Consider the following 15,085-nt stretch of genomic DNA (forward strand, 5'->3'; position numbering starts at 1 on the left):
GACCGCCAAGGCATTACAGCTACCTCACTCTAATGGGCTCCTGGTTTAATTAATTTAACAGGGAACGGATCCTTTTCACACAGTGGTCAAGTAGGAAACTGGAGAATTTCGGGGAGAATGCTCCCATCTTCCGCCCTCCTTTGAACCTCCTGCTCTGGTAAAATGTCGTGCAAGGAAAGGACTGAGTCTTTGTGTTGACTGGCTGAAATGGGCTCGGCTAGCAACTGAGGGGAGGAGTATAAGATTACTTACAAGATAACTTCCTGGGAGCCCTCTGGTATTATGGTCACCTAACCCTTCCGGAAACTGCCTCTCATTCCTTCTCTCAGGGCAGGTATGAAGTATAATGTTGTAAAAACAAATGCAAAACTTATTTTCTAGCCTCTGCTTTCTTTGAGGACCCAGACTTAAATGATAGTAATAAAGCGCTTTCCCTATTAAAAATTGAAAATTTAAAAATATGTGGCTTGTATGGTATTTATGGTGGACAGCACTGGCATCGCGCTCCAAGGAGACGAGAATTTCATTCATGTAGCATGCTGGAGAGAGTTGGTTGTTACATCCGAGCGTCACGCCGTCGCTTACTGGGGTATGCTATTGAAACAGAAAATAGTCCCTCACTTCTGGAAAAGAATGATTCACTCTTTTTGAAGATGGGGGAAACTGTTGTATAATTTTTGCCCAGAGGTGAAATCTGCTTAGTCCTCTTACTTTTGGATGCTGCCTTCGGGGTTTAATTTGTTTCAAATTAGGAGCAGGTGGCAGATGCAATTAAAGGGAAAAAACAATTGCAAATTAAGCACGATTTTAAAAACTTATTTGCAATGGCAGCTACACATACAGGGAATAAATGCTAATTATTTTGAATTATTTGTTTACTCCTTGTGTCATATGTGTGCGATTTACTGATTAATGCTTTACAACTTATGCTACATCCTTTATTGCTAATTAATAAAGCTGAAATGCAGGGTGCCTGGCTGGCTCAGTCAGTAGACCATGCGACTCTTGATCTCAGGGTTATGAGTTCAAGCCCCACGTTCGAAATGGATCCTACTTAAAAAAAAAAAAAAGCTAAAATGCTGAGGCTAGTGATTCTGAACTCCAGGAGACACCTTCAAACCATACCCCTCCGAAAGGTCTGATTTCCTCCAGGCATGTGCTCCCATGTGACTCCCAGGGAACTGCCGCTGTTTAGAGCTCCCGAGATGAATGTAATTGTTATAACTCTCCAGTGTGCTGTGACAGAAAAAACTAAGTTGCTGAGAATAGCTAAAAGGTAACCAAGACATTTGAGTACCCTGGGTAGAATAACTAATTGTTATACCTTTAAACATATTAGTTGAAAATATCTGTACCTTCCTGTAGAGGAGAGTTTGAGGAATTTAGGGAAGAATGAGGAACTCTTTGTGGCAGTGTCATTCTACATGTCCTCTTTTTTTTTTTTTTTTTTGCTAAGATTTTATTTATTTATTTAACAGACAGAGATCACAGGTAGGCAGAGAGAGAAGGGGAAGAAGGCTCCCTGCTGAGCAAAGAGCCCAATGCAGGGCTCAATGTGGGGCTCAATCCCAGGACCCTGGGATTATGACCTGAGCCGAAGGCAGAGGCCTTAACCCACTGAGCCACCCAGGTGCCCCTCTATATGTCCTCTATTATCTCATGCAAATTAGCCCCCAAACAAAACAAACAACAAAACAGGTTAATAGTTTTGATATTATTTCATTAAAGTACTTCCCTAAGTATCTATTAAATATTTCTTTAAACCACAAACAGAATTCACCAGAGAGGAGGGTTTCAAATAGAGCATTTTCTGGGGCACCTGAGTGGCTCAGTCAATTAAGCATCTGACTCTGATTTTGGCTCAGGTCATGATCTCAGGATTTTGAGATCAAGCCCCACATTGGGCTCCATGATGGGTGTGGAACCTGCTTAAGATTTTCTCTCTCCTGGGGCGCCTGGGTGGCTCAGTGGATTAAGCTGCTGCCTTCGGTTCAGGTCATGATCTCAGGGTCCTGGGATGGAGCCCCGCATCGGGCTTTCTGCTCAGCAGGGAGCCTGCTTCCCCCTCTGTCTCTGCCTGCCTCTCTGCCTACTTGTGATCTCTCTCTCTGTCAAATAAAATAAATAAAATTAAAAAAAAAAATATTTTCTCTCTCCTACTGCCCATCGCCCCTCCCATCTCTCTCTCTCTCTAATAATAAACATAAAAAAAAGAGAGAATTCCAAATGGTTAATAAATAGCTGGGAAAAAAGTTTAATCTGACAATGAAAATGCAAATAAAAATGACATCTTTTTTCCGATGAAATTAAAAAGTATTTTTTACACTATAATTGTCATATTTAACAAAGGCTTGTGAATTAGGCACTCTCAGTAGTGGTGTGAGTGTAAATTTCTAGAGGACAATTGAGCAGTTTATTTTCAAGACCCAAACTTCCACTTTTAGGAATATATCATAAGAAAATAACTGGAAATGAAAAGAGAACACATGCATAAGGATGTTTATAATCCTATGTATAATAGAAATAAACATCTAAATAGAATATTGTATAGTCATTATGAATAACGTCTTGAAGAATATATAATGACAAAAATTTGGTAAAACCTGCCAAGAACATGTTCTGAGAGAACACAAATTCAGATACAAAGTGACTGCATCTCTTCAATTAGTTCCCCTTCTCTACTGGGGTACACTAGAGTCCTTATCTTTGGGGATGTGGGGAATGTAGAAGGAGGACAAGGCTGGGCTGGGAAACAACAGACATCCTTTCTTGGGAAGCAGGGAAGTGAAGAGTTTTGCTCCAGTGTTTTTGTAGCTCTTAAAGATTCTGGAAATTGCCATTGCTGTCCCGGAAGTCCTGTCAACCCCCGAGCCCAGAATCATCCCCATCAATATCTGAATCAGGCTGATGCCACCAGGTGCACCAAATTGAAGCCAGTGCTTGTGTCGGTTTGGATCTGACTGGTCACCTGCACAGGTCATTCCCATCATTTCGTTAATCTTAGGATGTAACTTCAAATTTTATGGTTAAATTTTTCACTGTTTTCTACTGAATGAAAAAAGCAAGATAGAAAACTCTATGCACATTTGCTCCTCATCCAGCAAAACAAATAAACTAAATATACAGATATAAAGAAGCAAAAATAAATTAAGAAGTTTATTATGAGTGGTTACTCCTGACTTGTGAGCTGTGGGTAGTTTTAATAGTCTTTTTTTTTTTTTAAGATTTTATTTATTTATTTGTCAGAGAGAGAGTGAGTGAGAGCGAGCACAGGCAGACAGAGTGGAAGGAAGAGTCAGAGGGAGAAGCAGGCTCCCTGCGGAACAAAGAGCCGGATGTGGGACTCGATCCCAGGACGCCGGGATCATGACCTGAGCCGAAGGCAGCTGCTTAACCAACTGAGCCACCCAGGCGTCCCAATAGTCTTTTAAATTCAAGTGTAATTAACTTATAATGGCATTAGTTTCAGGTGTATAATATGATACTCATATTTTTCTGCATTTTCCAAATTTTTCTACACTGGACATGTATTGCTTTTAAAATCTAAAAAAATATATATAAAAGAATATTGAGAGGAGGGGCACCTGGCTGTCTCAGTCAGTAGAGCATGTGACAGCTGATCTTGGGGTTGTATGTTTGAGCCCCACATTGGGTATAAAGATTACTTAAAAATAAAACCTTTTAAAAAAAGGATTTAATTGATTAACTAATTAAAATAAAGATTTTTATTTATTTATTTATTTATTTGACAGAGATCACAAGTAGGCAGAGAGGCAGGCAGGCAGAGAGAGGGGGAAGCAGGCTCCCTCCTTCCTTTAGAGAGCCTAATGCCGGGCTCAATCCCAGGACTCTGGGATCATGACCTGAACCCAAGGCAGAGGCTTAAACCCACTGAGCCACCCAGGCACCCCATCATTTTTGCTTTTTAAAGATTTTGTCAGAGAAAGAGAACAAGCAGGAGGAGTGGCAGGCAGGGGGAGAAGCAGGCTCCCTGCTGAGCAAGGAGCCCAATGTGGCACTCAATCCCAGGACCCTGGGATCATGACCTGAGCTGAAGGCAGACGCTTAACCTACTGAGCCCTTAAAAAGACGTCCCTTAAAAATAAAATCTTAAAAAAAAAAAAAATGGAAAGGAACTTTTTTTTTAAACTCAAAGATCTATATACAAATGTATGGCTCTCAATAGACATCGCTCTTCAATCTAGCTAATTAAATTCATCTGGATTTATTTTAATGCCTGACTATTACAGAATGCTGCTTCCTTGGAGTGACATCTTAAAGACTCCATTGGATAAGACGTAAGCAGCATGTGCTTTAGACACTGTTGAGTGGAATCTTGACCAACTGCGTTCACAGATTTAGAAAGGATTTCACGAAGTCTGAAAATGTGGTCTCTGTTTCAGGCTTAGTGTAACATTTCATTACACGTACCATTGTATTATATGTTACAACATTCTTTTGGTTAATAAAAAGCTTTAATCCAATCATCCTGGCTACCTAAAACTTTAGTCATCTCTTGGTGCATAAGGGACCCTCTTGTTTTAAACCTAACAGAAAAGTGGAAAAACCTGGAAAAACAACGAGACATGGAAGTAAGACAAAGTCATCTGGGCGTGAAAAATGCACATACGTTCCCACTCTTCCAACTGCATTATTTCCACGCAAAGGACCATTTCGGGGCCACAGGTGAATGGCAAATAATGTACAGCACTTTTGTGGCCTGGAGATCCTTTTCTGTGAGGCGGAAGTGAGATTTCAATCATTTACACTAGAATTTAATGACCCAATTAGGCCTTGACTACAACGATCCCTTAAAGGGAATGAGCCCACCCAATTCAGGCCTTCCTCTGGGAAAGTGAGGCCCAACTCCAAGCTTTTCTTCCTGCTCAGACTCCCCAACTGGACAGTCCACAGAGAGAATAAAATGAGAAAACTGAAGCTTTGCCAGGGGATTTTTTTCATTATTCTTCCTACAGTTCAGTTCTTTTTCTTTGTTTTTCCTGGGAGCTTTTTTGAGTGTGTCATCTGGACCTCCGAGAATGGGACTCCCTTGTCATAGGATGGATGAAACAAGGCAATGCTATAATTTCTGTTAAAAAAAAAAAAACAAACAAACCTGTGAATGATGGAAGGAAGGCTGTTGGGTGGGGGGGTTGCATCCCGAGGACCCTGGGGCTGGAGAAGGTGGGCTTTCTACTCTCTTGTTTTATGGGGGTCCAGGAGGGAAGGCCCCAGAATGTACTGGGTTGCTAATTTATTTAAATGGTTTTATCTATTTGAGAATGAATAATGATACAAAATCCAAAAAGTGCAAACCAGTATGGAATGAAAAAAAAAAATGGGTCTTAATATTCTGCTCTGGGCAACCATACTTCTGTCTAGTTTTTTTTTTTTTAAACACAGATAATATACTGTACATACTCTTCTGTACCTTATTTTCACTTAAGAATTTATCTTGGAGGGATGCCTGGGTGGCTCAGTTGGTTAAGCGGCTGCCTTCAGCTCAGGTCATGATCCCAGCGTCCTGGGATCGAGTCCCACATCGGGCTCCTTGCTTGGCAGGGAGCCTGCTTCTCCCTCTGCCTCTAGCCTGCCACTCTGTCTGCCTGTGCTTGTGCTCTGTATTTCTCTCTCTCTCTAACAAATAAATAAAAAATCTTAAAAAACAAAAAAAAGAATTTATCTTGGAGATTCTTCTTTGTAGTACATGTAATGCTCTTTTTCTCTTTTAAATGACTTATACTATTTCATGATAAGGATATGCTATCATTTATATAGCTGGGCCTCAGCCTTTGGAGAATTAGTTGATTTCCAATCCTTTGTGGTTGTAAACAGCGCTGCAACAAATTTTTGAACATATATCCTTTTGCATATCTGCAAGTATATGTGTAGGCAAATTCCTAAAATCAGAATTGGTAGGTCTAAGGGGACATGTATTTTTAATACTGATAAACGTTAAATTCTTTTCCATAATCCCATCAGCATTGATGCTAGGGCCTGATTTCTCACATCCTTGCCAACACAACTGGAGACAGTGAATTTAAATTCTGGCCAAGGAGATTAAGAGTTGCTGCTGCCTCTTTTTTCCTTCCTTCTTTCTTTCTTTTCTTCTTTTTTTTTTTTTTTTCCATTTCCTTAAGAAAAAAATCCCCGGATGCTTAGAGGTAAGCATCCTGCTACCCAATTTGCATCTGAAAATGCACAGATGCAATTCTGTGCACACAATTCTTTCACTTTACATTTTGTTTTTTTATTTGGATGGAGCTGAAGACCTGAGAGAATTTCGTTGAGCGACTCTAGAGGGGAAAAAAAAGAACTAAAAATTAAAGAAGTTCATTGTGGTTTATTAGCTTTATAGGGCTTCAAAAATTCAAGGCTTTTAAAATCAGCACAAAGGGGTTTTTATTGTTTGACAGTTAGAGCTGAGGGCGTCCTTATGGCCAGCAGGGGGCAGCATGTCTCCACAGAGTCAGGCTAAGCCTTATCAGCGGATTGATCGAGCTCCATCACCGAGACTTAGAACCCCGTTCTGTCAGAAGTGCTAATTCACTTTGTTACCTTCACTGTCAACTCACGGCTGAAAACAGGCTGGAGTTCCTCAGTACAGAACAAGGCTTAGCTGAAAAATCCGGATAAGTTAAAATGTTAAATGCCAGTCAAATCTAGGGTGGCATGAAATATGGGCGAAAGATATTGTGAACGTAAATAAGACTAGCACCATATAGCAGAATAGAATTTAAATGAAATATTTGATTATCCCAGCTACCATTTCTGGTATAAAGCACATCTGTTATCCTAGAAATAGGCTTTATTAGTTCACCTTAAAAAACAAATTAACCTGCTCCTTTAACAGGAGTCCGTTGAATCAGCAAATACTGATTGAATGCTAGGTGCAGAGGCTATGAGGTTGAGAAGACATGGTCTCCACTCTTGTGGGCAAAGCAGAGAATGCCTGGGGCCTGGGTCAGGATGCTGTGGTTCTAGCTTTGGGTGAGGCACCATAATTGGCTGTGTGGCCTTAGGCAAGTTACTTAACTTCTCTGTCCCTCGGAAATGTAAATGAAACTAATGCCACCGACCTCAGTGACCTCATAGGTGCACATATAAAATGCAATATGCAAAGATGCTTGAAAAAAAAAAAAGAGAAAGGGCTATACAAATGAAACATTTAAAAACCCACTAGATAATGGATATGCCCTGTAGCAATAGAGGGGGTGGGGTGGGGGGGCGGGCAGCTTAGTGAGTCCTTACTGTGTGCTGGGCACTCTGCTAACCATACACATTATCTCAGTAAAACTCATACTCCTGTGAGCTGGGAATCAATTGCCAGGTGAGGAATTCATGGTGTAGAGACGTTGGGAAACTCGCCCAAAGTCAGGCTGTTCAAGAGTGATGAGGCCAGACAGATTCTAATCCATGTCTGACTCCGGAGTCTACTAGAAGGCATGCCTGTCTGTCTCTTCAACATTCCTCACAGTTCTGCACTTAGAAATTGTACGTATTGCTCCCTTAATTGTACTCATAAGAGAACTAGCCTCAAAAAGGTAGGTCCCATGCCATCTCATGAAAAAAATATTAAAATATAAAGTTATGACTTTCCACAAACAGCTCAGTTTATTTTATCATTTGGTTTCGAGATCATTCCGTGAAATAATTTCTCTGTAACAATTGGAAATTGGAGAGACACCTGGCTGGCTCATTTATTAGAGCATGGGACTTCTGATCCTGGGTTGTGAGTTCGAGCTCCATATTGGGTGTGGAGCCTACTTTAGAAAAAAAAAAAAGAAAAAAAAAAAAAAAGGAAATTGGACGTGTGTCTTAGAAAAAATTCTAGGAGAACTGATGAGATTCACAATTTAGTAGCATGAGCAAAGAGTCCCGGAGGATTTCAGGGAGATTTTCTTGAGTTTCCTGCCAAATAGGAAATCAGGTGTGGTGGGGATTTGTGAGGATGACTTTCCAGGAGGGCTAAGTCTCCAGGGTCCAGAACTGCCAAAGCCCTGGGCCATAGCCCCTGGAGGATGCCCAGGGGAACCGCTAGGCAGATGTGAAAGGCCTTGCTTTGTGAATTAGGCAGTCTCATTAGCTGGTGATGAAGTGGCTCCCAAAGCAGAGATCCCAAGTGCCTGGCCAATTTTGGGTCCTATTTGATGCTTGTTATTGCTTCCACAAATCACACAGCTGCAAAGAAGGTGCGTACATTTTGGTTCCTGGGACCTTCCTTGCATGCGAGAGCAAATTGCGCCTGAGAGCTCCCAGAAGAAGATAGGCACTGGTCTAAACATCTCATCCACATTAACTCTTCAATAACTAATAGTGTGGTTCTATTATCTCCATTTTACAGATGAAGAAACTGAGCCTTTCCCTCCACAGTCAGGATTTGAACCCAGTCAGTCCGACTCCAGAGTCTGTATTCTTAATCATTGCTGTCCATTTCCTTAAATTAATAATGAAGAGGAGGGAGGAGGCAGACGGGGAGGAGGAATAGGGAAAAAAAAAAAAAAAAGATAAAGGACATTCCTATGAATACCACCATTTAGTTCAATAAGCAGCTTCCGGAGAACCTATGAGCCCCGCCTTGGAACCAGGAACTCCTGAGCCACAGTCCATTCATTCACACCCTGCAAGAAGAGTGGAGAAGCTGAACCGGTTATTTCTATACAACGTAGAAACACTAACGGGAAAGTCCACTGGGGCACGGCAGAAATTCCTGCGTGCCCAAGCACATACGGAAGGTGGAAAGTTACCTAGTTAAAGTGACTGACCATTAAGGCACAGACCAATTCAGTCAAAGACCCATTATTGTGGAGTCCATGTCACTCTGCTTCCATAAAACTAAGCTTGTTTTTACAAGACTGTTCTGGAAAAGTGAAATTTAAACAAATTCACAACCCTACTAGTAGGGTTTGGTCTCTGTTGTTTCCTTTAAAGACTGCAAAACACTCAGGCAAACTTAAAATACAAGGATTAAGTCCTGTAATACAAAAAATTAAGCCGAAAATAACTCCAGTGTGCTGTATGCTTTAAAGTTTTTGCAATAGAATGGTTGGAAAATACCTTCCACTAAAATCTGCTGAATGATGACTGATGTATTTTCGCCTGTTCATTCAATTGCCTAATGGCAGCTACGTAGAAGTAAATGCCTGTCCCAAAAGCTTTGACTTTAAACGCCAGACGAGCAAGTGCTTTGCAACAGAGACCAAAGAAGTGTGTCCCCAGGAATTCCAGAGGGGCGGTGAATTCTAATAGGACCGTCAGAGAGGTTCCTGTTCCCTGCGTAGGGCCTGGGAGCAAATCCGCGTGGGGGGAAGATTAGCGGGGCTTGTAGGGCCGGAGGGGGTGGGTCACCCCTCAGGGTGGGCTGTCGCCTGCTCGCCCCTGTCCGCCCGCCGCGGCAGAGAGGAGCGCCAGGACCAACACCCGGTCGCTCGCGGCGTCCGGCGTCCGGGCAGCGAGTCCGCGCCCGGCGGGCGGCTCCCCAACTCTCCGGAGGATGCGGACCCGGGATGCGCCCCGGAGCTCACACAGCGTGGCCGACGCAGGAGCTCGAAAAACAAAGCGAGTGGCTGGGCGGGCGCGGTGGGCGCGAGGCCGAGCACACACGTTGCTCCGAGCCCGGGCGCCGCCGGCGAGCCCCGCCGGCCAGCCCGGGTCCCCAGAAGACCCCCACAGTCCCCCTTCCTCCGGTGCAGGGATTTGAGGAACCCCGAGCCGAGGGAGCCCCCCGCCCCCGGGGCCCCCGCTACGGTCGGAGCCGGGACTAAGGCTGTTCGCCGCGCGGGAGCCTCAGACTTTTCTTCCGGGGGTGTGTGTGTGTTGGGGGGGAGGGGGTAAGATGGCAGGGCCGGGGAAACAAAGGAAACTTGGGCCGGGCCCCGGGAGCGGCGTGTGTGGCTCGCGAGTTCGCCCCGGGTCCTGTGTGGGAGTCGCCGGGCGCCTGTGCCAGCCTGCACGCAGTCGGCGCGGGGAAACATAAAGCAGCATGCCAGCAGCCGGCGGCGCCCTGCCGCCCACCTGCCGCGGCCCGGCCGCCCCGGGGTCTCCCGGGCGGCGGCGGAGGGAGGGGGCGCGGGGGAGCCCGGCGGGGGAGGGGGTGGGGAGGGCGGGGAGGCGGCGGGCGGGCGCGCGCGGGGGGCGGTGGCGACGGCGGAGGGGAGCGCGGGTGGGCGGGCGGCGCCACGTCACGGCTATTGTGGCTGTCCCGGTATATAAGGTCCCGCCGGCCGGCCGCGCTCCCCACCTTGCCTGCGCCCGCCCGGAGCCAGCGGTTCTCCACTCACCCCGCAACCAGTGAGACGCGCCGCGCACCGACGCCGACGGAGCGGACATGGGCAGAGCGATGGTGGCCAGGCTCGGACTGGGGCTGCTGCTTCTGGCGCTGCTCCTACCCACGCAGGTGAGGCCCTGGCGCCCGCGGGGCTCGTGGGCCGCGCCTTGTGGGGGGGGTCGGAGCCGCCCCCAGGGGACCGACCTGCGCCCCCAGCGCGGGCAGCCGACTGGGGTTGCGGAGAGAGAATCCCGCAGGATCTGGCCTGGGGGAGGGCAACGTGGAGCCCACTTTCCGCTCCCCCGGCGGGCTGCCCCCACCCTCCCGCGGCCCCGGGAACAATGCCCCTCCGCGCGTGGGCCGGGAGGCCCCTGCCCTGCCCCGAGTCCCAAGTAGCTCCTTCCCGGGCCGGCTGGAGTCCACCACCCGCTTTCTCCCAGAGGTCCGAGGCCCTAGCGGGAAAGAGAACGTGTCTTTCCCACCTCTGGAGCGTCCGGAGACCTCGGGCTGTCCCGGGAGGGCACCCCGCTTCCCTCCAGGAGTGTCTTCGCGCCCCCTGAGTACCACACAAAGGGGACGATCCCCTTCGGGACGCCGTTCTCACCCATCCTCGTCTTAGCTGGTTCGAGGAAACCCTGGCTTTCGGGCCCTGTTAACCCACCCCAGTCCCGCGCAGTTCCCGGCTGAAGCCTGGGCGGGGACCCGCTCCTCACCCTGCGCTCTCCCGGGTCCGACCTTAAATTACACGCCCATCTCTTGTCACCTGGGAACCCCGTGGTAGCTCCCATCGGCTACCTCTGGGCAGGCGGCGGGTGGGACGTTGCCGTCCCGAGTCAAGTCCCCGGCAGGCTTTGTCCCCATCGCCGCCGCCCCCTCCCAGATTCTCTATCCCGGGAACCGATTTCGGGTCAGCGCGGTTAACGAGGACCGCGCTGCCCCGCAGGTGGCTGCGCGGCCTCCTCGAGGGAGGCTGGGGGCTGAGCCTGGGAGAACCGAGCGGGGTGGGGGGCGCGGGAGGCGGGGGGCGAGAAGGGTCAATTTTTTCCAGGAGCTCGCTCTGGGAGGGCAGAGGTGGGAACGTGGGGCTCCCCGCCTCTTACAATGGGGCTTTATGAGGAGTGTCTCCTGAGCTTTTTCCTCCGAGAAGTTGGGTGCGACGGGTCTTTGGTCGCCCAGACAGCCGCCGTGCTCACCTGGAAGCGCAGCCGGAGAGCGAAGCGCTCCTCCGCTTCCCCTCCGCGGGCCGGGTGACTGTACCCTATTGTTGTCTTGCGGGTCGGCTGCGCTCCCGAGCCTTTCACAATTCCTCCGTGGGGGAGGGGCGCGGCCGCCGAAAACGTGCTGATCTCCCTCACCCGCACCCCACCTCCATTCCGACCAGATCCCCCCCACCCCAAAATTTCAAAAGGGAGGTTTTAGGTAAGCAAATCTAGTTTGGTAGGGAAATTTTTATTTAATGTCAATTTCACACATTAACATTTGTGTCTTTTGTTGGTGTAGAGGACCTTTAGATTCGCCTATAGGTGCACTAGGCTCTGTGACAAAGGTCACCCGCTGCACTCACACTATAAGGTCTTTGTATACGTGAGAACAGATAACCTATAAGGCATCCCAAACCAGGTTTTGTCCCCAAACAGCTCTGGTTTAGATAATTTCCCGTATTATTAATGCTTTCCTTTTAGGGAATGCCATTTCCTTGGCAGGAGAGGCTGAATGTTGCACACAGTAGGTGCTCAGTAAGCATGTTGGACTTGACCAAGATTTTCCTTTATTTTGGGTCGGATTTATACATTTTAAGCCCATATTTGCTTAATGATGGGTTTTACAACAAAGGGAGCTGATGCTGCTATAGAACGGATTTATCTTTGGATCATCGGCAGCAAAATGGACATGTGGCCCAGACCTGCCTGGTGCCACATCCTCCCTCCTGTCTGTAATCAGAAGCCCTCTTAAACCCTCCCTCGCAGGGAGAGCTGAAATCTCCCATCTGCCTTTGTTCTGTGACAAAGGAGAGATTATCACGTGCCCCGCTGGACTGTGCATTTCGTGACTTGAAAAATCAGTGTGGTGAATGGTGCCACTAGGCGTTGGGACACTGGGGGAACGTTGATTCTTGGCCACAGCATTGGACTTAATGACCAGGCAGGGAGGCTGCTGCTGGTGAAAACTTAACACCAGACCCTGTTGGTGTCTTTTGTGCTGTCATTCTGACTCCATGGCATTTGGGGGAGAAGTCCTTTTGCTTCAGGAAAGACTCAGGAAAGACATCATCTTTTTCAGTTTAAAACAAATGTTGTGGCCACTTTTGAGAAGACTATATAGATCTATATAATTTCAAGATTTCAAGGGAGCAGATAATATATCCCATGTCCCCTTAAGTTAAATCCAAGGCTTTGTTAAATGGGTATGGGAAAGTTACCTAGCAAATCCAGGATAGACAGTTTGACAAACGTACAGATTTTACAGTATTTTAGAATCCACATTACTCATGCAACTTTCAAAGCTTCCCCTTACTGGGAGACCAGGGCAAATCTTTTGCAATGCCAGTAAGTTGGCATCATCACAAAACCTAGATTAGTTAACTTGGTCCTTTATTTCTTTAAAAAGAATTAAAAATAAAGCCACAGTCTTGGAAGTTAATAGTTAGAGGAACGTTTTTGGTCGCTGCTACCTTTGCAGTCCTGTAGGCATCTGTAGGTAGTTTGTGTTGAATCAAAAGAATGATCTTAACGGAACTAAGCAAGAATTCAGAACTAAATGACAGGTAAGGAAACCATGGGGGAAGAGCAATCTAGGAATCTCTCTTTTATCACATAGCATATTAAGGATGCGTAGAGGCAGCTGTGACCTGTGGAAATTTACCAGTGTAACTTTTTGTATATTTTAGATTTATTCAAATACAACAAGTATAACAGCTGCAAACAACTCCTCCCAGAGTACCTCGACTGCTCCCAATCCAGCTAATACCACCACCACACCAACTGGCGGTGCTCTGCAGTCAACAGCCAGTCTCTTCGTGATCTCGTTCTCTCTTCTACAGCTCTACTGTTAAAAGACTCAGGCCAAAAACATCTATACTTGCCCATCTTCTAAACCCAATCCAAATGGCGTCTAGACATCCAGTGTGACAAGGAAAAACAGGTCTTCATCGTATCTGCTAATTCCACACCTTATTTTATTGACACCGAAAATGTTGAGGATCCCAAATTTGATTGGTTTGAAGAACATGTAAAGGGTTTGACTAGATGATGAATGTCTATTAAATCTGCTGGAGTTCCATGTACAAGATGAAGAGACAACATTCAAGATTAGTTAAGAGATAATTTCTTTAAATGTGGCTTAAGAAGTATGGACATGTAAAATTCTACCTTGAATATGAGACTAGATTTTATCTTACCTAGATGTAAAAGATGAGATGTGAACACATTCAGTTTTCATTCGGTTCATTAAATCTTCAAGGCCATTGAAAACAGTTAATACAGAAAGCTTCCCTGATTCTATTTATTCGTACATTAGAAGGAACTTCCAGGAGTTACTGTAAATCCTCAATGCATTGTTTTAGCAGTACTAACTTAATGCCTGTGTACTCTAGATAAAAAGTTTTACCTTGTTAAGCTATCACTGTTTCTTGGGAACTGAACTCTTTCCTCTGAGGCTTTGAATTTGATATTGCATTTGATTTTTTTATATATTAATTGACATGTATCAGGGCAATGATGGATTGGAATCTACCCCCCGATTAAAGCATAATGAGTAAATTTTGCTTATATACTGATCACTTACTCGTATTCAAGAGTGCCAGAGTCATTTAACTAAACTTGATTCCAAAGAGTAGAGGAACATTGACCTCCACTAACTTCAAAATGCTTTTCATTTCTGCATATGTTGAATATTTTGTAATTTCAAAAATGATCTGTTTTGAAGGTAAAATCAACAAATCTTGAAATTAAAAAGGCAAAATGTGTGCAGAAGCCAAAATTGTAAATCAAGTATTTGGGAAGTGAAGACTGGAAGCTTACATTAAATTTGGGAAAATTTTATACTCTTTTCTGTAAATACTTTTTTTTTTTTTTTAAACTCTGAATCAGAATAGCCACATTTGGAATACTTTCTGTTAGTCAGTATCTTTAGATAGTTAGAACCTGGTCCTAAGCCTAAAGTGGGCTTGATTCTGGCAAGTAAATCTTTTTACAACTTCCTCGATGCACAGAAAGCTTTTTAAAAATAGACACTCTAAGGTCTTTTGTTCGCATGGTCACACACTGATGCTTAGATGTTCCAGTATTTAATATGGCCGCAGTAGTCTTGATAACCAAAGTCATTTTTTCCCATCTTTAGGAACCTTTACCAGAACAACCATATTCAACTGATCTCAAGCTACTGTGTGTGTGAATGAACATTCCATTTTGTTTCATACCTGAATGCTGTACATCTATTTTGGATTGTATATTGTGTTTGTGTATTTATGCTTTGATTCATAGTAACTTCTCATGTTATGGAATTGATTTGCATTGAACACAAACTGTAAATAAAAAGAAATGGCTGAAAGAGCAATCTGTTGAATTTTAAGTTTTTTTTTTTAATTTTTTAGAGGAAGGGAGGGGTTGGGGAGGGAGCAAGAGGTGGATGCTTAACCAACTGAGCCACCCAGATGCCCCTATTGAATTTTAAATTTTTCTTTTTTTTTTTTTTTAAAGATTTTATTTATTTATTTGACAGAGAGAAATCACGAGTAGATGGAGAGGCAGGAGAGAGAGAGAGAGGGAAGCAGGCTCCCTGCGGAGCAGAGAGCCCGATGCGGGACCCGATCCCAGGACC

At 45.3% G+C, this 15,085-nt stretch overlaps 1 protein-coding gene and 1 long non-coding RNA gene across 2 annotated transcripts; one reads left to right on the top strand and one right to left on the bottom strand.

Moving 5' to 3' along the window:
* Positions 1-6,240: 6,240 nt before the first annotated feature.
* LOC309865592 lies at positions 6,241-13,155 on the bottom strand. Its single transcript, XR_014312187.1, has 3 exons — positions 11,461-13,155; positions 6,918-8,621; positions 6,241-6,875 (listed from the first exon to the last, which is right to left on the bottom strand). It is a non-coding gene; the product is annotated as an uncharacterized lncRNA (long non-coding RNA).
* CD24 (CD24 molecule) lies at positions 9,590-14,821 on the top strand. Its single transcript, XM_082732103.1, has 3 exons — positions 9,590-9,805; positions 10,214-10,396; positions 13,155-14,821. The coding sequence occupies exons 2-3, from the start codon at positions 10,328-10,330 to the stop codon at positions 13,317-13,319; spliced, it is 234 nt and encodes a 77-aa protein (XP_082588229.1). The 5' UTR covers positions 9,590-9,805; positions 10,214-10,327; the 3' UTR covers positions 13,320-14,821.
* Positions 14,822-15,085: the final 264 nt, after the last annotated feature.

This window comes from Mustela nivalis (assembly GCF_964662115.1).
Source record: "Mustela nivalis genome assembly, chromosome: 5".
Taxonomy (NCBI): domain Eukaryota; kingdom Metazoa; phylum Chordata; class Mammalia; order Carnivora; family Mustelidae; genus Mustela; species Mustela nivalis.